This window comes from Meriones unguiculatus, chromosome 15 (assembly GCF_030254825.1).
Source record: "Meriones unguiculatus strain TT.TT164.6M chromosome 15, Bangor_MerUng_6.1, whole genome shotgun sequence".
Taxonomy (NCBI): domain Eukaryota; kingdom Metazoa; phylum Chordata; class Mammalia; order Rodentia; family Muridae; genus Meriones; species Meriones unguiculatus.
The window spans coordinates 56,875,092-56,892,317 of record NC_083362.1 but is presented as its reverse complement, the minus strand read 5'-3'; the positions used below and the strand labels follow the sequence as shown (position 1 = coordinate 56,892,317).

Genomic DNA, 17,226 nt, shown 5'->3' with positions numbered 1-17,226 from the left:
CAATAAGAAACTAGTAGTGATGATAATAGTAACATAACAATCATAACTACAGCCTACAGTAAAGTCATTTAAAATTTATTCTTTATCTGTGGAGTTTTCAAGATGAATTTTTGGACTATAGTTGACCATGCATAACTAACCCAGAAATAGGGTACAATATTGGGCAGGTCTCCCACAGTCTCTTGCACTGAGGAAGTAAACTGCACAACTAAACAAAGCATCATTTTTAATTAATGCTGATATGGAAACATAAGGGAACATATCTATATTCAGTTTCAGAAATTTTCTTTCTAAACTTAATCTTCCAAGAAATATAATCTATCCAGGAACAGTAGTGCATGCCTATAATCCCAGCACTCAGAGAAGCAAAGGCAGATGGATCTTTGAGAGTTCAAGGCCAGCCTCGTGTACAAAGAGAGTGCTGGACAGCCAAGGCTACACAGAGCAAGTCTGTCTCAAAGAAAAAAAAAGAAAAAAGAGAGAGAGAAAGAAGAAAAGAGAGAGAGAAAGAAGCAAAGACAGAGGGAAAGAGAGAGAGAGAGAGAAAGAAAGGAAGGAAGGAAAGAAAGAAAGAAAGAAAGAAAGAAAGAAAGAAAGAAAGAAAGAAAGAAAGAAAGAAAGAGAAATATAACCCCCATAGGACACTGTATGATTTTGGAGATCCATTAAGTATGCATTAAATAACTAACGAGCCTCTTGCCTGTGCAGGCCGCAGGCCGCCAGGCTTGCTTCCACACCTTCAGTTTCTGACGTCTAAAAGTGACTTTATATACAAGTCTCAGAAGTAATAGCAAATTTTGGTGAGAACAATGAATTAAAGAAAAATGCTGAAACAGGAGCATGTTTTGCAGAGCTAAAGTTAGGGTAGAAGAAACAGAGGCCTGAGCTCCAACTGGTGCTAGCAATCTGGCAATTCCTGTCAAGAACAAACCACATGATGGAAAAAGTTCCAGTATGGAATGACCATCTATGGAGCCATAGACAAAGGAATGACAGGAGCTGAATCTAAAGAATGATGATGGTTACTGAAACAGGCAGATGTCCCGTTCCCCTCTGCCCCCAGTGTAGACGGCACTCATAAGAAGCCAATAGCTAACTTCTACTCAAAAATTAGTTTATCTTAAATAAAGTTCTTATATGTGTTGTTCCAAAAACAACACAAACCATTCACAGGAATGGCTACAGTGAATTCCCTAAAGTGTAAAATTAACAAGTTACCTCTTCGTATTCACAGTCATCTTCCGATACTTCAGTTATGGAGACATCTGAGTAGTTTGTCAAGTTTAAATGCAAAATAGTAGAATAATGTTGTTATATTAACATTACTTGACCTCAAATACAGTAATAAATCTAATTACCTAAATATGAAATTTTTAAGTACATATAATTCTATTTCAACTTTTTCTCCACGAGGCCTATACATTTAGATATAAATTATTTCAATTAGCATTTTTATACCATTAAGTTTATGAAAAACTACATTTATATCTGTTCATATGAATATTATTTTGTAATTTCCAGTTTGATTCTAAGAATATTTACAAAATGCAAAATATCACTAAGATAACCTGAATCAGAAAGAAGGCTGGGTGGGTCCTCGGAGGGCAGAGTGATGGCCATGCAGGCATGAGGACCCAAGTGCAGAGACCCACAAGCCACATGAAAGCAGTCAGGATGGGAGACTCAAAGACAAGCTAGCTAGCAGAGCAGCAGTGAACAACAGTCACCCTCTCCTGGAAGGTGGAAAGTGGGGACAAATGCCTAAGGTTGTTCTTGATCTCCATCCATAGCATGAATTATGCCTGAACACAGGAACACACATACAAACACATTTGCACACATTCATTCACATAAAGACAAATAAGAAAATAGTTCAATGTTCTAATTATCTGAAGAAAAACTGAATTTTCAAAAGCTTCTAAGTAATCATAACGTAATACGACTTTATTTGGTTAGAAGTATTGTTAGCGAATGACACAATAGGCACACCAACCTTTAAAAATCAGTGGAAAAATATTGATGCTTACATGAATAAACTTAAATCCCTACTTTTGAAATATCTGGGATTCTAATTAAGCTGTTTATAGTAAAGTTTCCCTAACTTATGGCATATATAAACTAACATAGCACTCATTTAAGTATTGTATGAATGCCTAAAGTATTAAGGTACACAAAATTATTCCAACGACAAGTTCTAGAAGTACTGCTGTGAGAAATTTAAAAGCTGTATTTCTCTACTAACAAATGAAAATTTTAACATAACATTCCATTAAAGGAAATAATAATAAATGCCCACAACAGCCTCAGGAGCATGATTTTTTTTTCCAGTTGTCTGGTTGCCTACTTTTTTTAGCATTATTACTCTGAATTGACTTTCTAAGCTTAAATACTGTGAATTAGACACTTGAGTATACAGTAATAGTTACTAAAGTCAAAGATGAGATTAGTCCATTTTATTTTGTTTCCTTTTGTATTAACATTTTATGTCTGAAATATATATAGGACAAGTTCTGTTATTTGTAACAAAAATAGATAATACACAGCATTTAAAAAGAAGTAGGCATAGATCTACCTATATCCCGTTTACTAAGACATTTACTCCCCATCTTGTTTCAGTCTGGAACTATTATCTCCATTTTACAAGTCAAAATTAAAAAATACACTTGGACTTTAGTTTTGTGAAGGGTGATAAATACAGATCTATTTGCATTTCTACATGTAGACATCCAGTTAGACCAGAACCATTTGTTGAAGATGCTGTCTTTTCCCACTGTATGGTTTGGCTTCTTTGTCAAAAATCAAGTATCCATAGGTATGTGGGTTTATTTCTGTGTCTTCTATTTGATTCCATTGATCTTCTAGTCTGTTTCTCTGCCAGTACCTTGCAATTTTTAATTACTGTTGCTCTATAGTACAGCTTGAGATCAGGGATGACGATACCTCCAGGAGATGTTACTGTTTTAACAATTCTGGGTTTGTTTTTTTTTGTTTGTTTGTTTTATGAATTTGAGAATTTTTCTTTCAAGCTGTGTAAAGAATTGTGTTGACATTTTGATAGGAATTGCATTGAATCTGCAGATTGCTTTTGGCAGGATGGCCATTTTGGATACAGCCTTGCCAGGCCACAGAGAAAGACAATGCAGCCAGTCCTAATGAGACCTGATAGGTTAGGGTCAGATAGAAGGGGAAGAAGACCTCCCTATCAGTGGACTAGGGGAGGGGCTTAGGAAGAGAAGAGGGAGGGAGAGTGGGATTGGGAGGAGATGAGGGAGGGGGCTACAGCCAGTATATCAAGTGAATAAATTGTAATAAATAATAAATATATAAGAATTAAAAAAAAAAACCTATAAGATACAACTTTCAAGACCTTGGACCAAAGTTGGGAATCAGCCCCAGATTTCAGCTTTGCGATATTGCAGCCTCTCCATGGTCTGCAGGGATTCTTGTTCTGGGTAAACACTAGATGTGTTTGCCACTCGTCTCTCATGGGATTCTAAGCCTCTAAATAATAACCTTCACTCTCTGCCTATTCATTTCACTTACATGAGACCCTCAACCCAAAGTCACCTATGACCAATTCCCAGGTACCAGATTCTTGCCAAACAGTCAATATTCTGTGATCAGACATGAGTTTCTCTCTCAATAATATGGTGAAAAGTAATTAGGCTTAAAAATAATCAAAGATTAAGCAACAACTATACACAGATTGTGTATGCATAAAATCTGTTTGATAACTTCAGTGTATGCACATTAAATACTCTAAGGAGAGTCATGACTATTTGTGCTGGTTACCTATTACTGCAAAACTATTCCCCATAGCATTTTCTTCCTCCTCCTGTAATATCGTGCTAGCTATGCCTTAGGGAACACCAAGCTAGTGGCTTTATACCTTTAAGTTACTTTTTCCTTTACCAATTTTAAGTCCTCTGAATAACTGTGTAATCCAAGTTCCATAGCCACTTTGATATTTAGGATAGCACCTCAGTTACCACACTCAGTGTTTACAATATATTGGTACATAACAAATTTCCAACAACATATGGCTTAAAAGAATAATAAGCAAACACTGCTTAATGCAGTACAGACGAACCTGGAAGACAGTAAGCCAAGCAAAAATGAATCAAAGACACAAAGAAACACATAGGATCTCACTTATATCTGGAAACCACCAATTGTTCAACTTAAAGAAACATAAAGTCCCCTGCCCCTAGAGGCATTGCAGGTGTGGATGCTGTGTCATGAGAGCAGAAGAGCTGGTCCTGTCCCTCACCTGAGCAGCATAGTAGAGCTGTGAGCCAGCCCCAAGGGAATGAGAATGGAAGAGCTTGGGGCAGTGTGGGAGAAGAGACGCCCTCCCCCCCTCCTTCATCCCTTGCCAACGATGGAGGTGAGAGAGCACGGTCATGAGGGTGGGAGAACTGGCAATATCCATGTCTCTCACTGGCTGCAACACTTGGAAGAGCAGGCCCTGCATCTCCTGGGCATCAGATTAGAGCTGGCCCTAGTTGTGGGGATGAGGGGAGGATGTTTCAGGTTGAGATAGAAGAGCAGGTGTTTGGCCAGCTCAGATACCCCTCAGACCCATATCCAGTGTTTTAAATTGGCCCACCCCAGCATCTACCCCATTGATGAACTGCTGGAGTGCATGAAGGGGACAGTCCTATAGAATCAAAGATACAGGCTCTCCATGGCACAGGGCAACAGGTATCCCACTGAGGTTCCAATATTGATAAAGTAACAGAAGCCAAAGGTCTCTACCAGACCAACAAGCCATTATAATGAACATTTGCAAGCAAAAATGTGTAGACAAATGGGTGCACTGTGAAACACAATGTGACACACTACAGCTTCTGCAGTGAGATTTTTTTCTCTTTTGGGATGGGGAAGGCTACAAGGGTAGAAGGCAGGTAAGAAGGAAGAGATGATTGGGACTGGGGTGCATGATGTGAAACTCACAAAGAACCGATAAAAAAGTTTAAAGAAACAAACAAACAAACAAACACAAAGTAGAAGATAGTTACCCCAGGTTAAGGGTGGAGAAAATGCAGAAATATTGATCAAAGAGAACACATTTCCAATTAGAAAGTAAGTCTGGAAGCACAGCATGATGGCTGTGTGGCAATAATGAGTCATATACTTGACATTTTTCAAAGAGCATAGACTTTCAGTAGTTTCACTGCACCAAGTGAAGAGCCCCTCAAAAAAGAAAAAAGAAAAAAAGAAAAATCTGAGCTAACATATGATCCAGCTTAACATTCTTGAATATAAATCCAAAGGGACTGAAGTCAACATACATGGAAATCCCTATACAGCTGGGTTCCCTGTGTATCTGTTCACAAGAGCCAAAACACAGACACAGTTAGATGTCTGTTAACATGAACTGATAAAGAAAATGTGGCAAGCATATGTACACAACAGAATTCTGTCTAGTTATAAAGAAGAAAAAATATGTCACATGCAGGAAAACGGGAACGAAAATCATCACATTAAGACTCAGAAGGACAAATGCTGCATGTTTTCTTTCATATGAGAAATCCCCACATATTATATTAATATATTCATATCATATACATGATAACAAAATAGGTAGTATCAGAGTGAGATCAGTGAAAGATGGAAGGATGGACCTAGAGAGGGTGATACAATAAGGACTATAAAGCAAGGTGCATGATATAAATGTATAAAATGTCAACTTATTTGTTTGCTAACTACAGCAACCATTTTTAAAACATAACCATATAAGGCAAATACATTGTGTTAGTTATTTTTCTGTTGCTGTGATAAAACACCATGGCCAAGGCAACTAACAGAAGAAAGTACTTTGTAGACATAAGTTTATTATGTAATTCAAATGTTGATTTCTGTGCCTCCCCCAAGCCTGGTTGCAATACTTGTTCTAAAAAAAAAATCTGTCTCACTGTTGTGTAAACACTGCTCCCCTGATATGCCAATGAAGCAGATCATAGCTCATTGTTTAAGATGAGAGGACAAATGTAAGCCATTCTAAATCTCCCTCCAGTTCTAGATTTGCATTTTTTGAGGCTGAGCTGGGGGACAATAGCCCCTTCTGAGAAGTGGCTATTCCAAGGTGATTTCAATAGCACCTTGTCAGTCTCCGGAAAATAAAGACGTTCTTCCCACTAGTACAGAATAAATTAAAAAACAAAGCAAATATTCCAAAATCCTCTGCAGAGACTTTAACATTACAAATAAGCACACTCTGCCTCTATGAGGGCTTGATGCCACAGGTGGTTGTTAACAAGGTGATATAAAGATCAAAGTGTGACTTGTCCTCAGAAAATTGGCTATGTCAGATAACTCTTGGAACTCCTTTCCAGCAAATATTCTAGGCAATAACTTTTAATTATGAAGAACATATTGCTTCCTCACAATAAAAAGCAGATTATAACAAAAATATCATTTTATAAAGCATGGCACTGTTTCCCATGGACTGTAATAATGCTTATTTTCAAAATGACACTTCGAGACTAAATGTCTCAATCATCTCTAAGATTAAAATTAAAAAATTGAAATTAAGAGAGTCCTAGGGATCACATGACTATAAGTGACAAGTTTCTTGAGCACAATGCTAATAATTTTCTGTGATATCATACTGTTTCTATACTGGCACAATAAGAATATGGGGCTTATTAATATCTTAGATATATAAATATGAAATTTGTTTTCAATATCCTGGGTAATGAACTCACATATTTGTTTTCCAACTCACAGTGGCTCCTTACTAGCATCTAGATTAAATCATTTAAATAGCTCAATGTGAGGACCACAGAGGAAAGAGAAGTATAAAACAGCTAGAGGCTACAGAGCTGATCATTAATCTAACCGAGGCCAAAGGATTAAGAAGAAATATCAGATACAGAACAAAGCACCCAACAGAGGAGCTGATACACTCTGTGACTGATATCTTTAAGTATCCACAACATGATGTGTACAGAAAAGCTTCCCAGAACAATTCATCTCACATGCAGTGTTACAGTGTTCTTGAAAAGCTTTGGCATGGGTATTTGTATGCATCTGTTGTCTGGATAGCTAGCAACACATGGCCAAATGCAAAGCTAATCCTAAATGATTCTGTGGCAACTTACAAACATGCACGCAGAACTCAGTGAATGTGGAAAGTGGAGGAGAAAGGAAAAAAGAAGTAAGAATAGACACGGCCGTGCCATACATGCTGAGGGTCTTAACCACAGACCTCTCCATTGCTGGGCTAAAGACGGGCTTGAGGCCAGGTGTCAACTCATGATCCACCCAGTGAAAACAGACAACCTGCCCAGCACACTAACGTGTTCCATTCCAAAGCCCTGAAGGACCTCATAGAGAGAATGCACTGTGTTCAGACACTGATCCCGCTGACCCTTGGGACAGCCTGAGAGCAGAAATGAAAAAGAATCTCGTGGAGCATCACGTGTGAAAAGGTTTTGAAAAGCGTTTCTCTAACAGGCAGTCTTGCAAGGGTGCAAAGGGGCAAGTCATGGACCATCGTACGAAAGAAAGAAATTAACTCTTCACTGTTTCCACTTTCACTGAACAACTTTCTTTCTTGTTTCCTGATCTCTCAGGAGATCCTGTGTTCTAGGAAACATCCCAACAGTTAAACTCTCCATGGTTTGCGGGCAGGGCTGTTTTCCACTGGGGAAAATAAGTGAGCATATGGTCTTTGAGCTGTTCAAAGGTCTCTACCCACTGTCTGCCTACTATTGCTTCAAAGAATAGAAAAACGGTAATGTTGAACTCCAGCTCCAAGTCTTGTCTTCCACCTCTTCTGCTTGGTGCCCTCAGTTCTGGCTCCTGCCTCTGTGTGCACATACCTCTGCCAAGCCTCATTCTACAGCCATCCTTGTCCTTGTCTCTTGTCCTGCCTACATCCACAGCACCTCCCACTTACAGGCTAGATTCTGTCCCTAGAGTGAGTGTCTAGTCAAAGGCTGCAGCTCCCACTCTGCCACATATTAACATGTGAAAGAATTTAGGGACTTGAGAGTTTTACAGTATGCGACACTCCCTGACACTTTGTCACAGAGGAGTAAATTCTAATCTCTAAAGTAGAATCTGCCCTAGACCCTGATATGATGGAGTCCAGTAGAAGAAAGGACACTGTTTATACTGCATACACTCAAAGTGTTATAGAGCACTGACACTATCACAGAAGATACACATCAAGACCAGATGCGTCAGAGGGACATTTAGCTGGAAAGAGATGACAGCCTGAGTGGGTCACAAGTGTGTTCTTCTGCAAATCAGCCACAGGCACAAATCAGTGAACAATCTGCGACTTTAAGCAATAAACAAACTTCTTCACATTCGAGATTCTTCCACTGACACTCATAGGTAGCGACTGCCACCAGCAGCTTCTTTAGAAAGAACCAGAACAAAACAGCACTAATTATGCTTTCCAGTGCTACTGCAGACAGAAATCACTTTGTATTCTTTTCCAAATGCTCATAGAAGCAATAAAAAAAAAATCTAGCCTGGATACTCCCTCATTAACATTTATTTACCAAAGTGAAAAGGTACTATAAATAGCAAGTATTGATGTCATCTTCCCTCTCTTAGGAATACCAGATTAAACAAAGTTAACTGAGAAATACACCTAAGAGATGGCAAATAATTGACATGCCTGTTATCACATTCTCACTGCTGTTTACTTCTGGCAGTCTTTACCAACAAGTCTTCATGAGTCCTCTGAATTATTAGCACCATATTCACGAAGCTACCAGTAACTCAACGGACTTGGCAAGAATGGAAAGCTACTGGCCACTCTAGTACTAGGCAGCTATGAGACATCTTCTGCTCAGAGCTGAAATAACTGTCAGTCAGCATGTAAACTGTAGGGTTCTCATGGTGCATGGCAGCACACGGGTCTTTCCAATGTGTAAGCTAGGAGACACAAAGGCAGGAGATCTATACACAATTCTTCTATGTGAGCATTTTTGTTGAAACAAAGCCTTGCTATAGAGTTTCTCCTAGCCTAGAACTAGCACTCCTCCTCCTTTATTTGGCACTCTGAGGGCTGGACTGTGGGCATGTGCCAGCATGCCCAATGGCATCAGAAAATGTAATGGCTAGAAGTCAAGATATTTGTCTCTAAGTTTACTACTCCAGTTATAAACTTCAGACGTGTAGCGACTTGGGAGCTTATTAGCCACAAAGCAGCTCAGTATTCACCTGGATTTACTGCATTCAACTAGTCATTTACCCATACAAGTTTGAATCACTAAAGTTAACACAGTCCAAAACAGCAGTTCTTTCTGAACAGCCCATGACATTAATACAAGTAATACTGAGCATTCTGGATTTCGTAACATGGCTGTTTGTCTAAAATCTACATTCAAGTTGTCAACTCTACTTATGTGAATAAATGTAGGATAACTTCTAGTATCTAAACACACATTTTCTGATGACAATTGGACATATATCAGTTGAGGAATTAGTAATTAAATATTTTACAAATATATTTCATAGTTATATAAAATTTCAGAATACATCATTTTATGAACTCAGAAATATATTATCTAGAGAAACTTTTAAAGAAAGGAAGAAATAAAGGAAGGGAAGGACAGATGCCTATAAATCCATTATCTTAGCTACCTCTATTCAGTTACTCAATTAACATTTGTTTTTTGGTTTTGATTTTACAAAATAACAAAATGTTAAAAATAAACAGTAATATAAAGCAATAAAGATAGGATTTGTATTTAAGTTAAAGGTAACAGTGGAGCTTTTTTTCCCTAACATCTTAGTGAGGCTGCTAAGCCACTCTGTGAGCTTTGCCATGCCCCCCAAGGATGACAAGAAGAAGGATATCAGAAGTCAGCCAAAAAAGACAAAGACCCAGTAAATAAGTCTGGTGGCAAGGCCAAAAAGAAGTGGTCCAAAGGTCAAGTTCAGGACAAGCTCAACAATCTAGTCCTGTTTGACAGAGCCACATACAACAAATTATGTAAAGACGTTCCCAACTCTAAGTTTATTGCTCCAGCTGTGGTCTCTGAGAGACTGAAGAGTCGTGGCTCCTTGGCCAGGGCAGCCCTTCAGGAGCTACTTAGTAAAGGACTTCTCAAGCTGGTTTCAAAGCACAGAGCCCAAGTAATTTACACCAGAAACACAAAGGGTGTCAATGCTCCAGCTGCTGAAGATGCACGAACAGGTTCAATCAGCTGTGCACTTGGAAAAAGAAAACTTTTATTAAATAATAATTTAAAAAAAGTTAATAGTGAAAATTCCTCCTGCAGTGAGGGCGCTTCCTAGACAACAGGCATGTCAGATGGGACACCAGTCTAATGTAACAGCCTTGGTGCAGGGTGACTCTGGGACCCTTGATTTTGCAGCTGGGACCTTTTGATTTTGTGGATACTGGATCTGTATCCAGGGCTAAAGATGCTGCACAGCCTACCTTACCTGCACTCAGCCATGAGAAACTGCTTTTGGGACAGTGGACACCTTAAAGGAGGCACAGCCTACAATGCTAAATTCTCACAGTTGTAATACCCAGAAAAACAGAAGAGTTAAACAGCAGCCAGGAAGTGAAGACAGGACTATAAACCCTCGATGCTCCCCTTCCCTAAAGGATGCATTCCATTTTCCTCTTTTGGAAAAGGCTTCAGTTTTGACAAGTAACACAAAAACCAATTAACCTTCAGCTCCTTTAACACAAGCACATCTCAGCCTACATCTAACAACTGAAATTGGGAACCAACTTCACCAGCAAGCCCCAGTCACTACTGCAACTAAAACTTCTCCAAACTATGACTTTAAAAGTATCACTGGCAACCACCACCAGACTTTCTCTCTGAGTCTGGTAGACACCTACTTGCCCCAGGATATTTTATAAAATTATAAGTATTTCCCTAACAATGGGTTCCACAAGGAATTCATTTAGACTTTTAAATGCTGTGGTGATGGCAAAGATAAGAGCCAAGTCACTTCTGCTGCCAGTTCACCTTGTAGAAGTTGAAATCACAGAAGCACTTACAACACGAAGCCCTTCACAAGAGAAGAGCCACTGCTAACAACCAACACGTACCAAGAAGGATTGTTGCAGCCTTGAGATCTTTTTCTCGAACACCCTCCCTGGGCCATAACAAAAACCCAAGGCCTGTATTAACGGAAGCATTTTCCACATCATCCCATTTTGTTTCTCTGTTATGGGATGAAGCACTGACCTTGTGGTTAGAGGAATGGTTTTATTTACACTCAACTATGGGAATCCAAGGCAGGAAAGGAAAGCAGGAGCATGAACCATGGAGGAATACTGCTTGAAGGGTTGCTTCTCTGGCTTGCTCAGCCACCTTCCTAATACAGCCTAGCCCCACAGGCCTAGGGATGGCACCACCCGCATTGGGACGGGCCCACCTGAATCAATTAGCAATCAAGAAAATGTCCTGCCAGGACTCAGGACTCAGGAGGTGGAGTTTGAGGCCAGTCTGGTCTACAGAGTGAGTTCCAGGACAGCTAGAGCTATAAAGAGAAACCCTGTCTCAAAAAAAAGAAAAAGAAAGGAAGGAAGGAAGAAGAGAGAGATAAAGAAAGACAAAGAGAAAGAAAAAAGAGAGGGAGGGAGGGAGGGAGGGAGGAAGGAAGGAAGGAAGGAAGGAAGGAAGGAAGGAAGGAAGGAAGGAAGGAAGGAAGTTGCTCTGTTGACATGGCCACAGGAAAACTGATCCATACAGTTCTTGAACTAAGGTTCCCTCTTTCTATGTATAACAAGTTGACAATGGTCCTAGTTAGGGTTTCTATTGCTGTGATGAAGCACCATGAACAAAAAGCAAGTTCAGGAGGAAAGGGCTTCTTTGGCTTATACTTCCACAGCACTGTTCATTATTGAAGGAAGTCGGGACAGAAACTCAAACAGGACAGGAATCAGGAGGCAGGGAGTGACACAGAGACCATGGAGGGCGCTGCTTACTGACTTGCTCCTCATGACTTTTTCAGCCTGCTTTCTTATAGAAGTCAGGACCACCAGCCCAGAGGTAATTCCACCCACAACGGACTGGGTCCTCTCCCATCAATCACTACCCAAGAAACTGCCCTACAGGCTTGCCTACAGCCCAATCTCCGGGGAGGATTTTCTTAATTGAGGTTCCCTCCTCTCAGATGACTTTAGCTTCCGTCAAGTTGACATAAAATGATCTAGTACAATAATTGAAACTATGAACGACACTAATGACAAGTCCTGACTTTGTGGCTGGCTTTGGCCACATTAGTCTATACGTGTGTTTCTTATATGTCTGGATGTCTAAGAAGGGCAGAGGATGATTTCCTGGAGAATTCAAGTGAACCCCTTCCAAAAGCCTTTTTCAATCCTGGCAGGTCATTACCTAGTACCGAGAAGTATGACATAAACTGCAACCGCCATCTAGGGCCAAACGCACTAAATTAGAGGTGATTACATATATGTGCAAGATAAGAGACACTGGAGTTCTGATTCACTTATGCATATTATAATTTCTATTTAGCCACTGAAGTAGCCTGAGGGCTATAGACTTTAAGCCCAAGAAAGTCTCACTTCAGCAACTATCATAATTGCCTTACAAAACAATGTCAAATAACATTATACTGTCAATTCCTAATTATTCACATGAAGAGAGCCTAGGGATACAAGGATAATTGGCACTCGCAATTAATCCTGAAACTTCATTTTGACTAAGAGTTAAAGCCTCTCCCATGACTAAACCTCTTCTCTGAACACTGAATATAACAAAATCAACTGGTTAAATGTTTGACTTTGCTATCCCCTGGCTATCCTTTGGTTGAGACATGAAATGGTAATTAGCCAACCATGAAGAGATGGAAGAAAAGCAGAGACACTAGGTAATTTAGGGATTTGGTAATAACATCCTGAAATTAGATTTGCTTACATTTGCAACCGTGACTTAGGGCACTTGGGTAAGATCGGTGTGTAACACATGGACTCACAAAGGGTGTGGCCAAACACACACAAACCCTGCGCAAGTCAGGTGGGGTCCCACCACTGAGAGGGGAAGTAGACACAGGGCCACACCCCCAACTACCTAGGAAGACATCTGCCATTTATACCAGTTGGCAAAGGGCTAATCTGTTTTCTCCAGTTGTGCACTGACATCATGTTCTACATCCCAGGTTGGACTGGACGCCCTGGAGTAGCTGTAAACACAAAATGAACTCAAAGGTACTTTTGTGGACATGTTGATTTTATTTCTGTTTGAGATTTCTGTCTTACTGGCCTTTTACCTGGTTGTTTTTTAAGGAACTCTAGCCTGCCTGAGCATGGCCAACATGGCTCTAGCAGGCCTTGCCCTTCCTCCCCACTCCCTTGCTAAAAACCATTAGACTACATTCCTAAAGCCAGCCACTTCCTCCTCCTGACTACCGAGGTCCATCCCTTTGGCTTACCTAACTAACATGGCCAATTAAAAGTAAGCACCTTATCCTAACATGGGGTTTTCCCCTTGTACCTTTATAAACTGCCATTTTCCTATGAGTGGCCGTATCTGTCTCTTCTCTATCCTGAGGCAGCCCTTTGTCCCTCCAGGACAAATACTCCTCTCTGTCTCCCTTGCTCCCTTCTGCTTCTCACTTGTCCTCTATCTCCTGTTTTTGTCCTCTATCTCCAATTCACTGCCTTATGTTTTGACTTTCAATTTTTGTGGGTTTTTTTGGGGGGAGGGGCATTGCTGTCTTTACTTTTTGTCAATTTCATATCTTATTTTTGTTTATTGCTCTTGTTTTAGAGGGACCATAAAATGGAATGAAGAGGGAGATGGGCAGGATCTGGGAGAAGCTGGGGAAATATGATGAAAATATATTATATGAAAAATGTTTATTTTAAAAAGAGATGGGTATGTAAACTGAAATATATTGTAGTTTTAATTCAATGCTCTTCTGGAAAATTCCATAAGTCTTATTTTCTTCTTCTTGTATAACAGTCCTATATTTACTTTATAAATGTAGCTTCAAAATGTTATCAAACAGTCTTGTGTTAATTAAGCTATGTCTAGAGAAATCATTTCCATGAAAACAAAAATTTTACAGATGTGTTTTGCTGGAATTCACTGGCAAGGACACTTTATATTTGAAACACATGAATTCAGACATAAGTTGAATTATTTTTTTAACTTTAAAAGGTAAATTCTGAAGCAGATTATAAAGACTCATTTATGACACTAAGGCACCCACATATTTTATTCAAATTGATTTCAAGACTTAAATCCTGTAGAAAGCATCTTGTATCCAGTATACTGCATATTTTCTGCATAACTGAGCCTGCTAAAGCTCACAAAACGGATCACTGATCCATTGAGATATTGAATTAAGACACAAAGGATTATAACCATGCAAAAAATAAAGGGAGATTTTTAGTGTCTTTGACATCTTTATACATAGGCATCTTTCTTTTATTTACTGGAAGCAAAAAGGTTACATGGCTCTTAGTTACAAACACTGAAACACTAATCCAGAATACTTAGTGTACCTACCTAGCAAAGGGTAGTCTAAGGCCTTACAAAAATGTTAACCTAATCATACACATAAAATTATTCACTTCTGGTACCTCCGTTCATAACTGCTCATCATGCTCTGTTGCTTTCTTCCAAGCATTTCTCAGCCCATTCCACCAACATTTAGTAGCTCAATGGCCGGGGGAAGGGGGGGGGGGGGCGCGGAGGGGGAGATATTTATCAGTGCTATCACTAAATAGCCAAAACCAAAACTACAAAAGAAGGTAGCCAGCTCTGTGGAGGCCAATGATTTAGGAGTGTACCATCAGACCCAACCTGGTGCAAGACCACGGGTGCAGTCTGGGCTTCCACTGTCTAAAGCCCGGAGACAAAGATCTCCCTTAATGTCTCAACACCTGATGGACATTACTAGCGAAGGTTTTCTGAGGATTTGTTGTTGTCTGGACGGGAGAGTTAAACCAACTCCTTGAGCCACTCTGATTGTCAACCACAGCCCTCAATCCTACAGGTCAGGGTGTGAAGGACGGACATGGTCCTGGAAGGCTTCCGTTCTGGGCTCGTGCCCAACCACAGACGGACAGACACTCCTCAAATGACTCCAGTGAACGGCTGGGCCAGCAGGGGCTCCTCCGAGAAGCCCCAGAGACCCTGCACCACGTGGGGTCCACGGGCGCCCCCACCGGAAGCCCCTGCGCCGCCCCGTCGGTCACCGGACGGCCCGGCGTCCGCCAGAAGGATACGCTCCAGGTAGTAGGCACCGTCTGCGGCCACCGGCTCCGGCGTGTCGCCCGAGGATGTCAAACTGATGCCCAGCGCCTCCTCCAGCATCCGCATCGGCGGCACCCCACGCTGAGCAGCCATGCCTGCAACCGGCCGGCCTGGCAACTCTCGCGATACCCCGCGACCCTTCACCCGAGACCGGCCCAGAGCCCTCAGGCCGGGCCTGCGTGTCCGCAGTCACTACGGCAACGCGTTGCCTGGTTACCCCAGACGCCCCATGCGGCTTGTAGAGCAGACTAGGGGCTACTAGCCAGGAGATGAGGTTACTTTCACACAGGCTACTTGCTTGGAGGTTTTGCTTTCATCTGGATGTTGTTGTTGTTGCTTGTTTTGCTTTGTTTTGCTTTGACGCCATTCTCTCTCATTTCATTGCTTTCCTTTTCTCTTGTTTCTCACAAGCCAAACGTGGATCCTCAATTTTTAGAGGTGTAGAGAATCCCAGATGTTTCTGAGGTAGGGCAGACCTAAGAAAGGGGAGGATTATTGCCTCTGTCTATAGAGAGAAAGGGGGAAAGTTCTTGGCCAGCTGAGGATCTGCCAAATGCTCCTCAGACCCTTGGCAATGAAGGACGAGAGTGCTCACCTGTATCACAACCTTTCTAGCAACCTTTTAATTCGTTTATGTAGACATCTGTTTTGACCGTGGCTTCATACACACAGGCTTGGAATAGTCCCAGCCGCATCAAATTATACCATTGATTTTTGCTGAAGTATACGCACGTCCATAAAAAATTATGAGCTACCTGTGGCCTTATCATAAAGTCTAAATAGGTGATATTTGGGCTAGGAAATGTAGTTAAGAGCTAATGTGCTTCCTCTGAGGGAAGGTGGCCAGGAAGAAAGGGGGGAAATAAAAAGGGGGAATGCAACAAAGAAGACAAGAGTGGAGAAGGGGAGAGTGGTGAGGGGAGAAAGAGAATTAACTAGTGTGTCCAATCATGTGCCTTATTGATGCTATAGGACCTTCTTCGGGTTTATATAATGTATGTATCTTTCAGATCCTTCTTTTCTTCTACATTCAAAATAAATAAAAAATAAAGAAAAACTGGTACCTTCCTAGGTGGTGATTGAGAACCTGAGTGTTAGAAGCCAGAAGCAAAACTGGGTCTGTTTCCATCACTTCCTCTCCACAGGCACACCAGTAACTGTCTCCTTAATTTTAAACTTACCATAATCTCAGCTACCTCAAGTGTTTCTATTAGCTACGAACCAACAGAGCATTAGAAACCTATACAGAGCCTACAGGGATAAGAAAGATGAGCTGTTTCTATTAAACTTGTTTTGTCTTGGTTTTAAGTTTTAGAATAAAGGTCACAATGATATTTTAAACAGTTCAAGGGTCTCCGTCATTTTCTCACATCAAACATTCTAAGTGCTTATTAAATGCAAGAAATCAAAAATAAAGAAGAGACATTCTGGAACGAGGGGACCCACTGACTTGTAGGGAATCTGCTGTTCGTTTTGGAAGGAAGCATGGCCTCATTTATCAAGGTGGTTAATTGTAAAGTGAACCCTGAAAGGTGACTTGGGTGAGGAGTCATCAGGGCCATGCACTACTGATGCCTAGGACAAGCAGAAACATGAACCCATGGAGAACAGTCCCTCAGAGCTTCTAATGTTTATGTATCTATCTATTTATTTATTTATTGCTACAAAGTCTCTGCTGTCTTCTATAGACAGGTTTATATTCAAGTTGTTTCTCATTGTCTTAGTTACATTAAGCTCTTTAAACTACCACTTCCTGGTCTCTTATAAAAACTTATAAAAATCTATCTAGATACAAAGAGTAAATGGGGGAAAAGTTAAATATGTAGAGTTCTTATAATCATTTCCAGTATATCAAATATTTTCTACAAGTAATCTAAATAAATGTGTTTAAAATATCATGTGATAAGCTCAAAATGATTATTTAAAGAGCTTAATGTATAGGAGCTGTTATTTGGTAAAGCATAATTCTTTTAGAAATAGTCAGCGCTTGAACATAAATGGTTTA

At 40.5% G+C, this 17,226-nt stretch overlaps 1 protein-coding gene and 1 pseudogene across 8 annotated transcripts in view; one reads left to right on the top strand and one right to left on the bottom strand.

Annotated features, from left to right (window-relative positions):
• Spag16 (sperm associated antigen 16) overlaps window positions 1-15,536 on the bottom strand; it is a 910,901-nt gene extending 895,365 nt beyond the window's left edge. For 2 of the 8 annotated variants that reach the window (XM_060368579.1, XM_060368578.1), the window contains exons 1-2: window positions 15,194-15,528; window positions 1,219-1,265 (exon numbers count right to left, since the gene is read on the bottom strand). In XM_060368579.1, coding sequence (XP_060224562.1) covers window positions 1,219-1,265; window positions 15,194-15,314 — 168 coding nt within the window. In that variant the 5' untranslated portion in view covers window positions 15,315-15,528. Of the gene's footprint in view, window positions 1-1,218; window positions 1,266-15,193 lie in introns of all 8 variants that reach the window. The other 6 variants (XM_060368580.1, XM_060368581.1, XM_060368577.1 and 3 more) reach the window with 6 other exon arrangements.
• LOC110564739 (small ribosomal subunit protein eS25-like) lies at window positions 9,794-10,360 on the top strand (annotated as a pseudogene).
• Window positions 15,537-17,226: the final 1,690 nt, after the last annotated feature.